This window comes from Oncorhynchus mykiss, chromosome 20 (assembly GCF_013265735.2).
Source record: "Oncorhynchus mykiss isolate Arlee chromosome 20, USDA_OmykA_1.1, whole genome shotgun sequence".
NCBI lineage: Eukaryota > Metazoa > Chordata > Actinopteri > Salmoniformes > Salmonidae > Oncorhynchus > Oncorhynchus mykiss.
In genome coordinates, this window is record NC_048584.1 from 42,534,247 (window position 1) to 42,549,068 (window position 14,822).

The window sequence follows — 14,822 nt, forward strand, 5'->3', positions numbered from 1 at the left end:
CCTGGTGGTTAGAGACAGGTAGCCTGGTGGTTAGAGACAGGTAGCCTAGTGGTTAGAGACAGGTAGCCTAGTGGTTAGAGACAGGTAGCCTGGTGGTTAGAGACAGGTAGCCTGGTGGTTAGAGACAGGTAGCCTAGTGGTTAGAGACAGGTAGCCTAGTGGTTAGAGACAGGTAGCCTAGTGGTTAGAGCAGGTAGCCTAGTGGTTAGAGACAGGTAGCCTAGTGGTTAGAGACAGGTAGCCTAGTGGTTAGAGCAGGTAGCCAAGTGGTTAGAGACAGGTAGCCTGGTGGTTAGAGACAGGTAGCCTGGTGGTTAGAGACAGGTAGCCTAGTGGTTAGAGACAGGTAGCCTAGTGGCTAGAGACAGGTAGCCTAGTGGTTAGAGACAGGTAGCCTAGTGGTTAGAGACAGGTAGCCTAGTGGTTAGAGACAGGTAGCCTAGTGGTTAGAGACAGGTAGCCTGGTGGTTAGAGACAGGTAGCCTGGTGGTTAGAGACAGGTAGCCTAGTGGTTAGAGACAGGTAGCCTAGTGGTTAGAGCAGTTGGCTTAGTGGTTAGAGACAGGTAGCCTAGTGGTTAGAGACAGGTAGCCTAGTGGTTAGAGCAGGTAGCCTAGTGGTTAGAGACAGGTAGCCAAGTGGTTAGAGACAGGTAGCCTAGTGGTTAGAGGCAGGTAGCCTAGTGGTTAGAGCAGGTAGCCAAGTGGTTAGAGACAGGTAGCCTAGTGGTTAGAGCTGTTGGGCTAGTAACCGAAAGGTTGCAAGGTTGAATCCCTGAGCTGACAAGGTCAAAATCTGTCGTTCTGAACAAGGCAGTTAACCCACTGTTCCTAGGCCGTCATTGAAAATAAGAATTTGTTCTTAACTGAGTTGCCTAGTTAAATAAAAGAAAAACAAGGACATTTCTAAGTGACCCCAAACTTTTAAACGGTATATGTATGTCTTTCAGAGGGGTTGGGATAAAGCAGAAGTCAACGTTTAGTTGATGATTAACGTGATCTTAATTATTACATTAAAGAATAAGGGATCAATCATGCTCATGACAAGTCTCACAATGCATTGGAATGATGGCATCATAATGCATTAAACCTGTAGGCTTTAATTTAAATGAATCGTTCTATATATGATTCATTTATCTTCATGCCTCTCTTTTTTTTAATTATTTCTCCTTTATTTAACCAGGTGGCCAGTTGAGAACAAGTTCTCATTTACAACTGCGACCTGGCCAAGATAAAGCAAAGCAGTTCGACACAAACAACAGAGTTACACATGGAGTAAACAAACGTACAGTCAATGACACAATAGAAAGATCTGTATACAGTGTGTGCAAATGAGGTAAGGAGGTAAGGCAATAAATAGGCCAATAGGGATGAAGTAATTACAATATAGCAATTTACACTGGAGTGATATATGTGCAGATGAGGATGTGCAAGTAGAAATACTGGTGTGCAAAAGAGCAGAAAAACAAAAACAAATATGGGGATGAGGTAGGTAGTTGGTTGGATGGACTATTTACAGATGGGCTGTGTACAGCTGCAGCGATCGGTAAGCTGCTCTGACAGCTGACCGTTCAAGTTAGTGAGGGAGATATAAGTCTCCTTCAGTGATTTTTACAATTTGTTCCTGTCACTGGAAGGAAAGACGGCCAAAGGAGGAATTGGCTTTGGTGATGACCAGTGAAATATACCTGCTGGAGCGCGTGCTACGGGTGGGTGTTGCTATGGTGACCAGTGAGCTGAGATTAGGCGGAGCTTTACCTAGCAAAGACTTATAGATGACCTGGAGCCAGTGGGTTTGGCGACGAATATGTAGCGAGGACCAGCCAACGAGAGCATACAGGTCGCAGTGGTGGGTAGTATATGGGGCATTGGTGACAAAACGGATGGCACTGTGATTGGATGCATCCAATTTGCTGAGTAGAGTGTTGGAGGCTATTTTGTAAATGACATCACCAAAGTCCAGGATCGGCAGGATAGTCAGTTTTACGAGGGTATGTTTGGCGGCATGAGTGAAGGAGGCTTTGTTTGCGAAATAGGAAGCCGATTCTAGATTTTACTTTGGATTGGAAATGCTTAATGTGAGTCTGGAAGGAGAGTTTACAGTCTAACCAGACACCTAGGTATTTATAGTTGTCGACATATTCTAAGTCGGAATCTTCCAGAGTAGTAATGCTAGTCGGGCGGGCGGGTGCGGGCAGCGATCGGATGAAGAGCATGCATTTAGTTTTACTAGCATTTAAGAGCAATGGGCAGTTGGAGGCCATGGAAGTAGTGGTGTATGGCGTTGAAGCTCGTTTGGAGGTTTGTTAACACAAAGAAGGGCCAGATGTATACAGAATGGTGTCGTCTGCATAGAGGTGGCGCTAACTGGCCTTTAGACTACTTGAGTATCTGGAGCATCAGCATTTGTGGGTTCGATTACAAGCACAAAATGGCCAGAAACAAAGAACTTTCTTCTGGAACTTGTCAGTCTATTCTTGTTCTGAGAAATGAAGGCTATTCCATGCGAGAAATTGCCAAGAAACTGAAGAGCTCATACAACGCTGTGTACTACTTCCTTCACAGAACAGAGAAAACTGGCTCTAACCAGAATAGAAAGAGGAGTGGGAGGCCCCGGTGCAGAACTGAGCAAGAGGACAAGTACATTAGAGTGTCTAGTTTGAGAAACAGACGCCTCACAAGTCCTCAACTGGCAGCTTCATTAAATAATACCCGCAAAACACCAGTCTCAACGTCACAGTGAATGCTGACCTTCTAGGCGGAGATGCTGGCCTTCTGGGCATAGTTGCAAAGAAATAGCCATGTCTCAGACTGGCCAATAAAAATAAAATATTAAGATGGACAAATAAACACAGACACTGGACAGAGAAAGATTGGAAAAAAGTGTTATGGACAGACAAATCTTGTGGTGTTCGGATCACAAAGAAGAACACTCGTGAGACGCAGAAAAAATGAAAAGATGCTGGAAGAGTGTTTGACGCCATCTGTCAAGCATGGTGGAGGCAATGTGATGGTCTGGGGGTGATGGTCTGGGGGTGCTTACGTGGGGGTTAAGTGGGAGATTTGTACAGGGTAAAAGGGATCTTGAAGAAGGAAGGCTATGACTCCATTTTGCAACGCCATGCCATACCCTGTGGGCTTAATTGGAGCCAATTTCCTCCTACAACAGGACAATGACCAAAAGCACAGCTCCAAACTATGCAATAACTATTTAGGGAAGAATTAGTCAGCTGGTATTCTGTCTATAATGGAGTGGCCAGCATCCTGAAAATAGACCTGAAAGAGACCTGAAAATAGCTGTGCAGCGACGCTCCCCATCCAACCTGACAGAGCTTGAGAGGATCTGCAGAGAAGAATGGGAGAAACTCCCCAAATACAGGTGTGCCAAGCTTGTAGTGTCATACCCAAGAAGACTCACAGCTGTAATCGCTGTCAAAGGTGCTTCAACAAAGTACTGAGTAAAGGGTCTGAATACTTATGTAAATGCGATATTTCAACAACAAAAAACAACGTATTTTTGCTTTGTCATTATGGGCTATTGTGTGTAGATTGATGAGGGGGAAAAAAACAATTTAATACATTTTAGAATAAGGCTGTAGCGTAACAAAATGTGGAAATGCACTGTATATACACAGGTTAGAGAGGTTGGAGCAGGGGACTGCCACACTGGGCGCCGTGGAGCAGTTGTTGTGGGTGGTTAAGTGCCTTGCTCAAGGGCACAACGTCAGGCAATGACATCTACGATTTGATACCAGCAACTCTACAGTTTACATTCTCATTTCCCTCCAGATTTTCCCCGTCAGACCCAGGATTCGAATTTGCAACCTTCCAGTTACTAGCTCACGTCTCAAACCAGCCTATTATATATATATATATATATAGGGTGGCAGGGTAGCCTAGTGGTTAGAGCGTTGGACTAGTAACCAGAAGGTTGCAAGTTCAAATCCCCCGAGCTGACAAGGTACAACTCTGTCATTCTGCCCCTGAACAGGCAGTTAACCCACTGTTCCTAGGCCGTCATTGAAAATAAGAATTTGTTCTTAATTAACTGACTTGCCTGGTTAAATGATGTTTTTTTATTAATATATAATAATATTCAGCAATTTTTGCATTTAAATTGTAGAGTACTCTGTCTCTAGCCTGGGTGCGTGCCAGTCTGTTCCATATGGAATAGTCTTGCATAATGGAGTAGGAAAAAGCACAAACAGATCTGGGACCAGGCTATAGAAGGAGACAACAGATCTGGGACCAGGCTATAGAAGGAGACAACAGATCTGGGACCAGGCTATAGGAGGAGACAACAGATCTGGGACCAGGCTATAGGAGGAGACAACAGATCTGGGACCAGGCTATAGAAGGAGACAACAGATCTGGGACCAGGCTATAGAAGGAGACAACAGATCTGGGACCAGGCTATAGAAGGAGACAACAGATCTGGGACCAGGCTATAGAAGGAGACAACAGATCTGGGACCAGGCTATAGAAGGAGACAACAGATCTGGGACCAGGCTATAGGAGGAGACAACAGATCTGGGACCAGGCTATAGAAGGAGACAACAGATCTGGGACCAGTCTACTCTGGCTTACCCTTGAAGTCCACCTCTCCGTTTCCATCGGTGTCGAAGATGTCGATGACCCTCTGGACCAGCGGGTTCTGCTGGAGTTCAGGCAGGGACATGAACTCCTCCACGCTAAGGGATCCAGAGTTATCTAGGTCCAGTTTCTTAAACCTCTTTCCCAGACGCTTAATCTCATCAGCATCGACTGGAGGAGAGAGAGAGAGAGAGAGAGAGAGAGAGAGAGAGAGAGAGAGAGAGAGAGAGGAGAAATAAGAAAAAGAGAAGGAGACAGGAGAAAAGAGAGAAGAAGAAGAAGACAGGAGAAAAGAGAGAGGGAGAAACCAGGCAGTTAAACATACAGTACACATTGGGAGCAGAGAGGCTCCATTACAGTGAGGTCATTTAACTGGCAGACCCTCTTATCCAGAGGGACACTTACAACCAAGGTAGGCAAGAGCAAGACAACCACATATCTCAGTAAAAGGTAGATACATCAACAGGCCTGATACAACAACATACCTAATACATCAACAGTCCTGATACATCAACATACCTAATACATCAACAGGCCTGATACAACAACAGACCTAATACATCAACAGACCTGATACATCAACAGACCTGATACAACAACAGACCCTGATGCAACAACAGACCTCATACAACAACAGACCGGATACAACAACAGACCTGATACAACAACAGACCTGATACAACAACAGACCTCATACAGACCTGAGACAACAACAGACCTGATACAACAACAGACCTGATACACCAACAGACCCTGATACACCAACAGACCTGATACAACAACAGACCTCATACAGACCTGAGACAATAACAAACCTGATACAACAACAGACCTGATACACCAACAGACCTGATACACCAACAGACCTGATACAGACCTTAGACAACAACATACTTTAAAACACAGGCGGAAACAAACACAAAGATCAAGTTCTCTACAAACATTGCCTGAAATCTTCCAGTTCAGTGAATGTACATCTGTTGTCGATGTGGGTACTATAAACAGCCCCAGCCCTTTATCTCTGTGTTTCTCCTGTTCTTTAGGTTGTTGAACAGAGCCTTTATCTCTGTGTGTTTCTCCTGTTCTTTAGGTTGTTGAACAGAGCCTTTATCTCTGTGTTTCTCATGTTCTTTAGGTTGTTGAACAGAGCCTTTATCTCTGTGTTTCTCCTGTTCTTTAGGTTGTTGAACAGAGCCTTTATCTCTGTGTTTCTCCTGTTAGGGAGGGGCTAGAACAAACCTATCCTAAGTTGGTGTGGGTTTATATATTTTAGTTTGTATGATATCAGGCAGGTGGAGTTTTAACATGAGTTCTGAAAGGCATGTCCAGGTGTCTCAGTATTAACCACTAGCTCCATGTCCAGGTGTCTCAGTCTTCACCACTAGCTGCATGTCCAGGTGTCTCAGTATTCACCACTAGCTCCATGTCCAGGTGTCTCAGTATTCACCACTAGCTCCAGGTCCAGGTGTCTCAGTATTCACCACTAGCTGCATGTCCAGGTGTCTCAGTATTCACCACTAGCTCCATGTCGTGGTGTCTCAGTATTCACCACTAGCTCCAAGTCCAGGTGTCTCAGTATTCACCACTAGCTCCATGTCCAGTTGGTGTCTCAGTCTTCACCACTAGCTGCATGTCCAGGTGTCTCAGTATTCACCACTAGCTCCATGTCCAGTTGGTGTCTCAGTCTTCACCACTAGCTGCATGTCCAGGTGTCTCAGTATTCACCACTGGATCCATGTCCAGGTGTCTCAGTATTCACCACTAGCTGCATGTCCTGTTGGTGTCTCAGTATTCACCACTAGCTCCTGGTCCAGTGGGTGTCAGTATTCACCACTAGCTGCATGTCCAGTGGATGTCTCAGTATTCACCACTAGCTCCATGTCCAGGTGTCTCAGTATTCACCACTAGCTGCATGTCCAGTGGGTGTCTCAGTATTAACCACTAGCTGCATGTCCAGGTGTCTCGGTATTCACCACTAGCTCCATGTCCAGGTGTCTCAGTATTCACCACTAGCTGCAGGTCCAGTGGGTGTCTCAGTATTCACCACTAGCTCCATGTCCAAGTGTCTCAGTATTCACCACTAGCTCCATGTCCAGGTGTCTCAGTATTCACCACTAGCTCCATGTCCAGGTGTCTCAGTATTCACCACTAGCTGCATGTCCAGTGGGTGTCTCAGTATTCACCACTAGTTCCAAGTCCAGGTGTCTCAGTATTCATCACTAGCTGCATGTCCAGGTGTCTCAGTATTCACCACTAGCTCCATGTCCAGGTGTCTCAGGATTCACCACTAGCTCCATGTCCAGGTGTCTCAGTATTCACCACTAGCTCCATGTCCAGGTGTCTCAGTATTCACCACTAGCTCCATGTCCAGGTTTCTCAGTATTCACCACTAGCTCCATGTCCAGGTGTCTCAGTATTCCCCACTAGCTCCAGGTCCAGGTGTCTCAGTATTCACCACTAGCTCCATGTCCAGGTGTCTCAGTATTCACCACTAGCTGCATGTCCAGGTGTCTCAGTATTCACCACTAGCTCCATGTCCAGGTGTCTCAGTATTCACCACTAGCTCCATGTCCAGGTGGTGTCTCAGTATTCACCACTAGCTCCATGTCCAGGTGTCTCAGTATTCACCACTAGCTCCATGTCCAGGTGTCTCAGTATTCACCACTAGCTCCATGTCCAGGTGTCTCAGTATTCATCACTAGCTGCATGTCCAGGTGTCTCAGTATTCACCACTAGCTCCATGTCCAGGTGTCTCAGTATTCACCACTAGCTGCATGTCCAGGTGTCTCAGTATTCACCACTAGCTCCAGGTCCAGGTGTCTCAGTATTCACCACTAGCTCCAGGTCCAGGTGTCTCAGTATTCACCACTAGCTCCATGTCCAGTTGGTGTCTCAGTATTCACCACTAGCTCCATGTCCAGTTGGTGTCTCAGTCTTCACCACTAGCTCCATGTCCAGGTGTCTCAGTATTCACCACTAGCTGCATGTCCAGGTGTCTCAGTATTCACCACTAGCTCCATGTCCAGGTGTCTCAGTATTCACCACTAGCTCCATGTCCAGGTGTCTCAGTATTCACCACTAGCTGCATGTCCAGGTGTCTCAGTATTCACCACTAGCTCTATGTCCAGGTGTCTCAGTATTCACCACTAGCTCCATGTCCAGGTGTCTCAGTATTCACCACTAGCTCCATGTCCAGTGGGTGTCTCAGTATTCACCACTAGCTCCATGTCCAGGTGTCTCAGTATTCACCACTAGCTCCATGTCCTGGTGTCTCAGTATTCACCACTAGCTCCATGTCCAGTGGGTGTCTCAGTCTTCACCACTAGCTCCATGTCCAGGTGTCTCAGTCTTCACCACTAGCTCCATGTCCAGGTGTCTCAGTATTCACCACTAGCTCCTGGTCCAGTGGGTGTCAGTATTCACCACTAGCTGCATGTCCAGTGGGTGTCTCAGTATTCACCACTAGCTCCAGGTCCAGTGGGTGTCTCAGTATTCACCACTAGCTCCATGTCCAGGTGTCTCAGTATTCACCACTAGCTCCAGGTCCAGGTGTCTCAGTATTCACCACTAGCTGCATGTCCAGGTGTCTCAGTATTCACCACTAGCTCCAGGTCCAGGTGTCTCCGTATTCACCACTAGCTCCATGTCCAGTGGGTGTCTCAGTATTCACCACTAGCTCCATGTCCAGGTGTCTCATTATTCACCACTAGCTGCATGCCCAGGTGTCTCAGTATTCACCACTAGCTCCATGTCCAGGTGTCTCAGTATTCACCACTAGCTCCATGTCCAGGTGTCTCAGTATTCACCACTAGCTCCATGTCCAAGTGTCTCAGTATTCACCACTAGCTGCATGTCCAGGTGTCTCAGTATTCACCACTAGCTCCAGGTCCAGTGGGTGTCTCAGTATTCACCACTAGCTCCACGTCCAGGTGTCTCAGTCTTCACCACTAGCTCCAGGTCCAGTGGGTGTCTCAGTATTCACCACTAGCTCCATGTCCAGGTGTCTCAGTATTCACCACTAGCTCCATGTCCAGGTGTCTCAGTATTCACCACTAGCTGCAGGTCCAGGTGTCTCAGTATTCAGCTCTAGCTCCATGTCCAGGTGTCTCAGTATTCAGCTCTAGCTCCAGGTCCAGGTCCAGTTGGTGCCTCAGTATTCACCACTAGCTCCATGTCCAGGTCCAGTTGGTGTCTCAGTATTCAGCTCTAGATCCAGGTCCAGGTCCAGTTGGTGTCTCAGTATTCAGCTCTAGATCCATGTCCAGGTCCAGTTGGTGTCTCAGTATTCACCACTAGCTCCATGTCCAGGTGTCTCAGTCTTCACCACTAGCTCCATGTCCAGGTCCAGTTGGTGTCTCAGTATTCAGCTCTAGATCCAGGTCCAGGTCCAGTTGGTGTCTCAGTATTCAGCTCTAGATCCAGGTCCAGGTCCAGTTGGTGTCTCAGTATTCAGCTCTAGATCCAGGTCCAGGTCCAGTTGGTGTCTCAGTATTCAGCTCTGGATCCAGGTTCAGGTCCAGTTGGTGTCTCAGTATTCACCACTAGTTTGGGTCTTTTTGGAGAGAGATTATTAGAAAAATGAAACGTTTTTGAGTAAATGTATTCATTAGTTGTCTCTCCAATGTTGAGTGAAGCCTTTATCTCTGTGTTTCTCCTGTTCTTTAGGTTGTTGAACAGAGCCTTTATCTCTGTGTTTCTCCTGTTAGGGAGGGGCTGGAACAAACCTATCCTAAGTTGGTGTGGGTTTATATATTTTAGTTTGTATGATATCAGGCAGGTGGTGTTTTAACATGAGTTCTGAAAGGCAGGTCCAGGTGTCTCAGTATTAACCACTAGCTCCATGTCCAGGTGTCTCAGTCTTCACCACTAGCTCCATGTCCAGGTGTCTCAGTATTCACCACTAGCTCCATGTCCAGGTGTCTCAGTATTCACCACTAGCTCCATGTCCAGTTGGTGTCTCAGTATTCACCACTAGCTCCATGTCCAGGTGTCTCAGTATTCACCACTAGCTCCATGTCCAGGTGTCTCAGTATTCACCACTAGCTGCAGGTCCAGTGGGTGTCTCAGTATTCACCACTAGCTCCATGTCCAGTGGGTGTCTCAGTCCTCACCACTAGCTCCATGTCCAGGTGTCTCAGTATTCACCACTAGCTCCATGTCCAGGTGTCTCAGTCTTCACCACTAGCTCCATGTCCAGGTGTCTCAGTATTCACCACTAGCTCCATGTCCAGTGGGTGTCTCAGTATTCACCACTAGATCCATGTCCAAGTGTCTCAGTATTCACCACTAGCTGCATGTCCAGGTGTCTCAGTATTCACCACTAGCTCCATGTCCAGGTGTCTCAGTATTCACCACTAGCTCCAGGTCCAGTGGGTGTCTCAGTATTCACCACTAGCTCCATGTCCAGGTGTCTCAGTATTCACCACTAGCTCCATGTCCAGGTGTCTCAGTATTCACCACTAGCTGCAGGTCCAGGTGTCTCAGTATTCAGCTCTAGCTCCATGTCCAGGTGTCTCAGTATTCAGCTCTAGCTCCAGGTCCAGGTCCAGTTGGTGCCTCAGTATTCACCACTAGCTCCATGTCCAGGTCCAGTTGGTGTCTCAGTATTCAGCTCTAGATCCAGGTCCAGGTCCAGTTGGTGTCTCAGTATTCAGCACTAGATCCATGTCCAGGTCCAGTTGGTGTCTCAGTATTCACCACTAGCTCCATGTCCAGGTGTCTCAGTCTTCACCACTAGCTCCATGTCCAGGTCCAGTTGGTGTCTCAGTATTCAGCTCTAGATCCAGGTCCAGGTCCAGTTGGTGTCTCAGTATTCAGCTCTAGATCCAGGTCCAGGTCCAGTTGGTGTCTCAGTATTCAGCTCTAGATCCAGGTCCAGGTCCAGTTGGTGTCTCAGTATTCAGCTCTAGATCCAGGTCCAGGTCCAGTTGGTATCTCAGTATTCAGCTCTGGATCCAGGTTCAGGTCCAGTTGGTATCTCAGTATTCACCACTAGTTTGGGTCTTTTTGGAGAGAGATTATTAGAAAAATGAAACGTTTTTGAGTAAATGTATTCATTAGTTGTCTCTCCAATGTTGAGCGATGAAAATGTAATGAATTATAAGTGTAGTAGGATGTCCCTTGGGGGTATCCGTACCTATGTAGGACATGCGAGGGTTAGGTTAATAAACAGGCGGGAGCTAGAACCTCGTTGTCGCACGTCCTTATTTTAGATCATACTACAATAAGGTCAGGTCATTAGACCGTAGTCCTGTATGTCTCAGTTGGTAGAGCATGACGCTTGCAAAGCCAGGAATGTGGATTTGATTCACGGGAATGTCAAATGTATGCACGCATGACTATAAGTTATTTTGGATAAAAGCATCTGCTAATTAACATATTACATTAGGAAAGTATTAAGACCACCAGACTTTTTACACGTTTTTATTCTAAAATAGATTCAATTATTTATTTTTCCTTATCAATCTACACACAATACCCCATAATGACAAAGCAAAAACAGGTTTAAAAACTGAAATATCACCCAAAAAAAAACAACCTTATTTACATAAGTATTCAGACCCTTTGCTATGAGACTCAAAATACATCTCAAAGTACTTGATGAAAACCAGCTCAAGTGGGCTCAGGACCTCAGACTGAGGCGAAGGTTCACCTTCCAACAGGACAACGACCCTAAGCACACAGCCAAGACAACGCAGGAGTGGCTTCAGAAGGGACCTCCCGAGTGACGCAGCGGTCTAAGGCACTGCAGTGCTAGAGGTGTCACTACAGACCCGGGTTCGATCCCGAGCTGTATCACAGCCGGCTGTGATCGGAAGTAAAGCCCCTCCCGGCCAAACCCTCCCCTAACCCAGACAACGCTGGGCCAATTGTGAGCCGCCCTATGGGACTGCCGATCATACCCGGCTGTGATAGAGCCTGGGATCGAACCCAGGTCTGTAGTGATGCCTCTAGCACTGCAGTGCCTTAGACCGCTGCGACACTCGGGAGGTCCCTCCGTTTTTTAAAGTTTTTTTTTATACATTTGCAAAAATGTATAAAAACCTGTTTTTGCTTCGTCATTATGGGGTATTGTGATGTCATTATGGGGTATTGTGATGTCATTATGGGGTATTGTGATGTCATTATGGGGTATTGTGATGTCATTATGGGGTATTGTGTGTAGATAGATGGGGGGGGGGGACTATTTACTCCATTTTAGAATAAGGCTGTAACGTAACAACATTTGGAAAAGGTCAAGGGGTCTGAATTCTTTCCGAATGCACTGTAGGTTATATACTGTAGGCTATATACTGTAGGCTATATACTGTAGGCTATATACTGTAGGCTATATACTGTAGGATATATACTGTAGGATATATACTGTAGGCTATATACTGTAGGATATATACTGTAGGATATATACTGTAGGATATATACTGTAGGATATATACTGTAGGCTATATACTGTAGGATATATACTGTAGGCTATATACTGTAGGCTATATACTGTAGGATATATACTGTAGGATATATACTGTAGGCTATATACTGTAGGATATATACTGTAGGATATATACTGTAGGATATATACTGTAGGTTATATACTGTAGGATATATACTGTAGGATATATACTGTAGGATATATACTGTAGGCTATATACTGTAGGATATATACTGTAGGTTATATACTGTAGGTTATATACTGTAGGTTATATACTGTAGGCTATATACTGTAGGATATATACTGTAGGATATATACTGTAGGTTATATACTGTAGGTTATATACTGTAGGTTATATACTGTAGGCTATATACTGTAGGATATATACTGTAGGATATATACTGTAGGTTATATACTGTAGGATATATACTGTAGGATATATACTGTAGGATATATACTGTAGGCTATATACTGTAGGATATATACTGTAGGTTATATACTGTAGGTTATATACTGTAGGTTATATACTGTAGGCTATATACTGTAGGATATATACTGTAGGATATATACTGTAGGTTATATACTGTAGGTTATATACTGTAGGTTATATACTGTAGGCTATATACTGTAGGATATATACTGTAGGATATATACTGTAGGTTATATACTGTAGGATATATACTGTAGGATATATACTGTAGGATATATACTGTAGGTTATATACTGTAGGTTATATACTGTAGGCTATATACTGTAGGATATATACTGTAGGATATATACTGTAGGTTATATACTGTAGGATATATACTGTAGGATATATACTGTAGGATATATACTGTAGGATATATACTGTAGGTTATATACTGTAGGTTATATACTGTAGGATATATACTGTAGGATATATACTGTAGACTATATACTGTAGGATATATACTGTAGGATATATACTGTAGGATATATACTGTAGGTTATATACTGTAGGTTATATACTGTAGGCTATATACTGTAGGCTATATACTGTAGGCTATATACTGTAGGATATATACTGTAGGTTATATACTGTAGGATATATACTGTAGGATATATACTGTAGGCTATATACTGTAGGATATATACTGTAGGATATATACTGTAGGTTATATACTGTAGGTTATATACTGTAGGATATATACTGTAGGATATATACTGTAGGTTATATACTGTAGGATATATACTGTAGGTTATATACTGTAGGCTATATACTGTAGGCTATATACTGTAGGTTATATACTGTAGGCTATATACTGTAGGATATATACTGTAGGCTATATACTGTAGGTTATATACTGTAGGCTATATACTGTAGGTTATATACTGTAGGCTATATACTGTAGGATATATACTGTAGGTTATATACTGTAGGATATATACTGTAGGTTATATACTGTAGGCTATATACTGTAGGATATATACTGTAGGTTATATACTGTAGAATATATACTGTAGGATATATACTGTAGGATATATACTGTAGGTTATATACTGTAGGTTATATGCTGTAGGTTATATACTGTAGGATATATACTGTAGGATATATACTGTAGGATATATACTGTAGGCTATATACTGTAGGCTATATACTGTAGGTTATATACTGTAGGCTATATACTGTAGGATATATACTGTAGGCTATATACTGTAGGATATATACTGTAGGTTATATACTGTAGGTTATATGCTGTAGGATATATACTGTAGGTTATATACTGTAGGTTATATACTGTAGGATATATACTGTAGGTTATATACTGTAGAATATATACTGTAGGATATATACTGTAGGATATATACTGTAGGTTATATACTGTAGGTTATATGCTGTAGGTTATATACTGTAGGATATATACTGTAGGTTATATACTGTAGGCTATATACTGTAGGATATATACTGTAGGATATATACTGTAGGTTATATACTGTAGGATATATACTGTAGGATATATACTGTAGGTTATATACTATAGGTTATATGCTGTAGGCTATATACTGTATAGCTCGCTAAAGGGATTTTGGTGTGCAGCAAACTCAACATCAAATCTACATGTAAGGATTTCACTATTCATAATATCTCCAAATGCATAAATTGGACTGTAAGCTACATGATTTAGTAGAGCAGTCTGAATACAATAGCTCAAGTCTGATACCTCGAAGAATAGAACTTGCTACTGGTGTAGGTGGCTTGTACACATTATAAAGCTTTGTAATGGAACCACAGGTACAGGCACTGAGGCAGAGAGATAACTCCACTCTGACCTCTGATCCTGTAGATAGGTAGGTATCTGTAGGATTGTGTTACTCGGGAGTTTCCTTTTACTTAAAAAAAAAGAGTACTCTTTCCTTCTCTTTCTCTCTCTCCCCCTCTAACTCTCGGTCTGCATCTCTCTCTCTCTCTCTCTGCATCTCTCTCTCTCTCTCTCTCCCCCTCTAACTCACAGTCTGCATCTCTCTCTCTCTCTGCATCTCTCTCTGTCTCTCTCTCTCCCTCTCCCCATCTAACTCTTGGTCTGCATCTCTCTCTCTCTCTCTCTCTGCATCTCTCTCTCTCTCCCCCTCTAACTCTCGGTCTGCATCTCTCTCTCTCTCTCTGCATCTCTCTCTCTCTCCCCCTCTAACTCACGGTCTGCATCTCTCTCTCTCTCTCTGCATCTCTCTCTCTCTCCCCCTCTAACTCACGGTCTGCATCTCTCTCTCTCTCTCTCTTCTCTCTCTCTCTGCATCTCTCTCTGTCTCTCTCTCTCCCTCTCCCCATCTAACTCTTGGTCTGCATC

The 14,822-nt window shown here is 44.1% G+C and overlaps 1 protein-coding gene across 1 annotated transcript in view; it reads right to left on the reverse strand.

Annotated features, from left to right (window-relative positions):
* Positions 1 to 14,822, reverse strand: part of canb1 (Calcineurin subunit B) — a 44,358-nt gene that overhangs the window by 7,664 nt on the left and 21,872 nt on the right. The window contains 1 exon segment of the mRNA NM_001160568.1: positions 4,587 to 4,763. Within this exon segment, the coding sequence (NP_001154040.1) occupies positions 4,587 to 4,763 (177 nt within the window).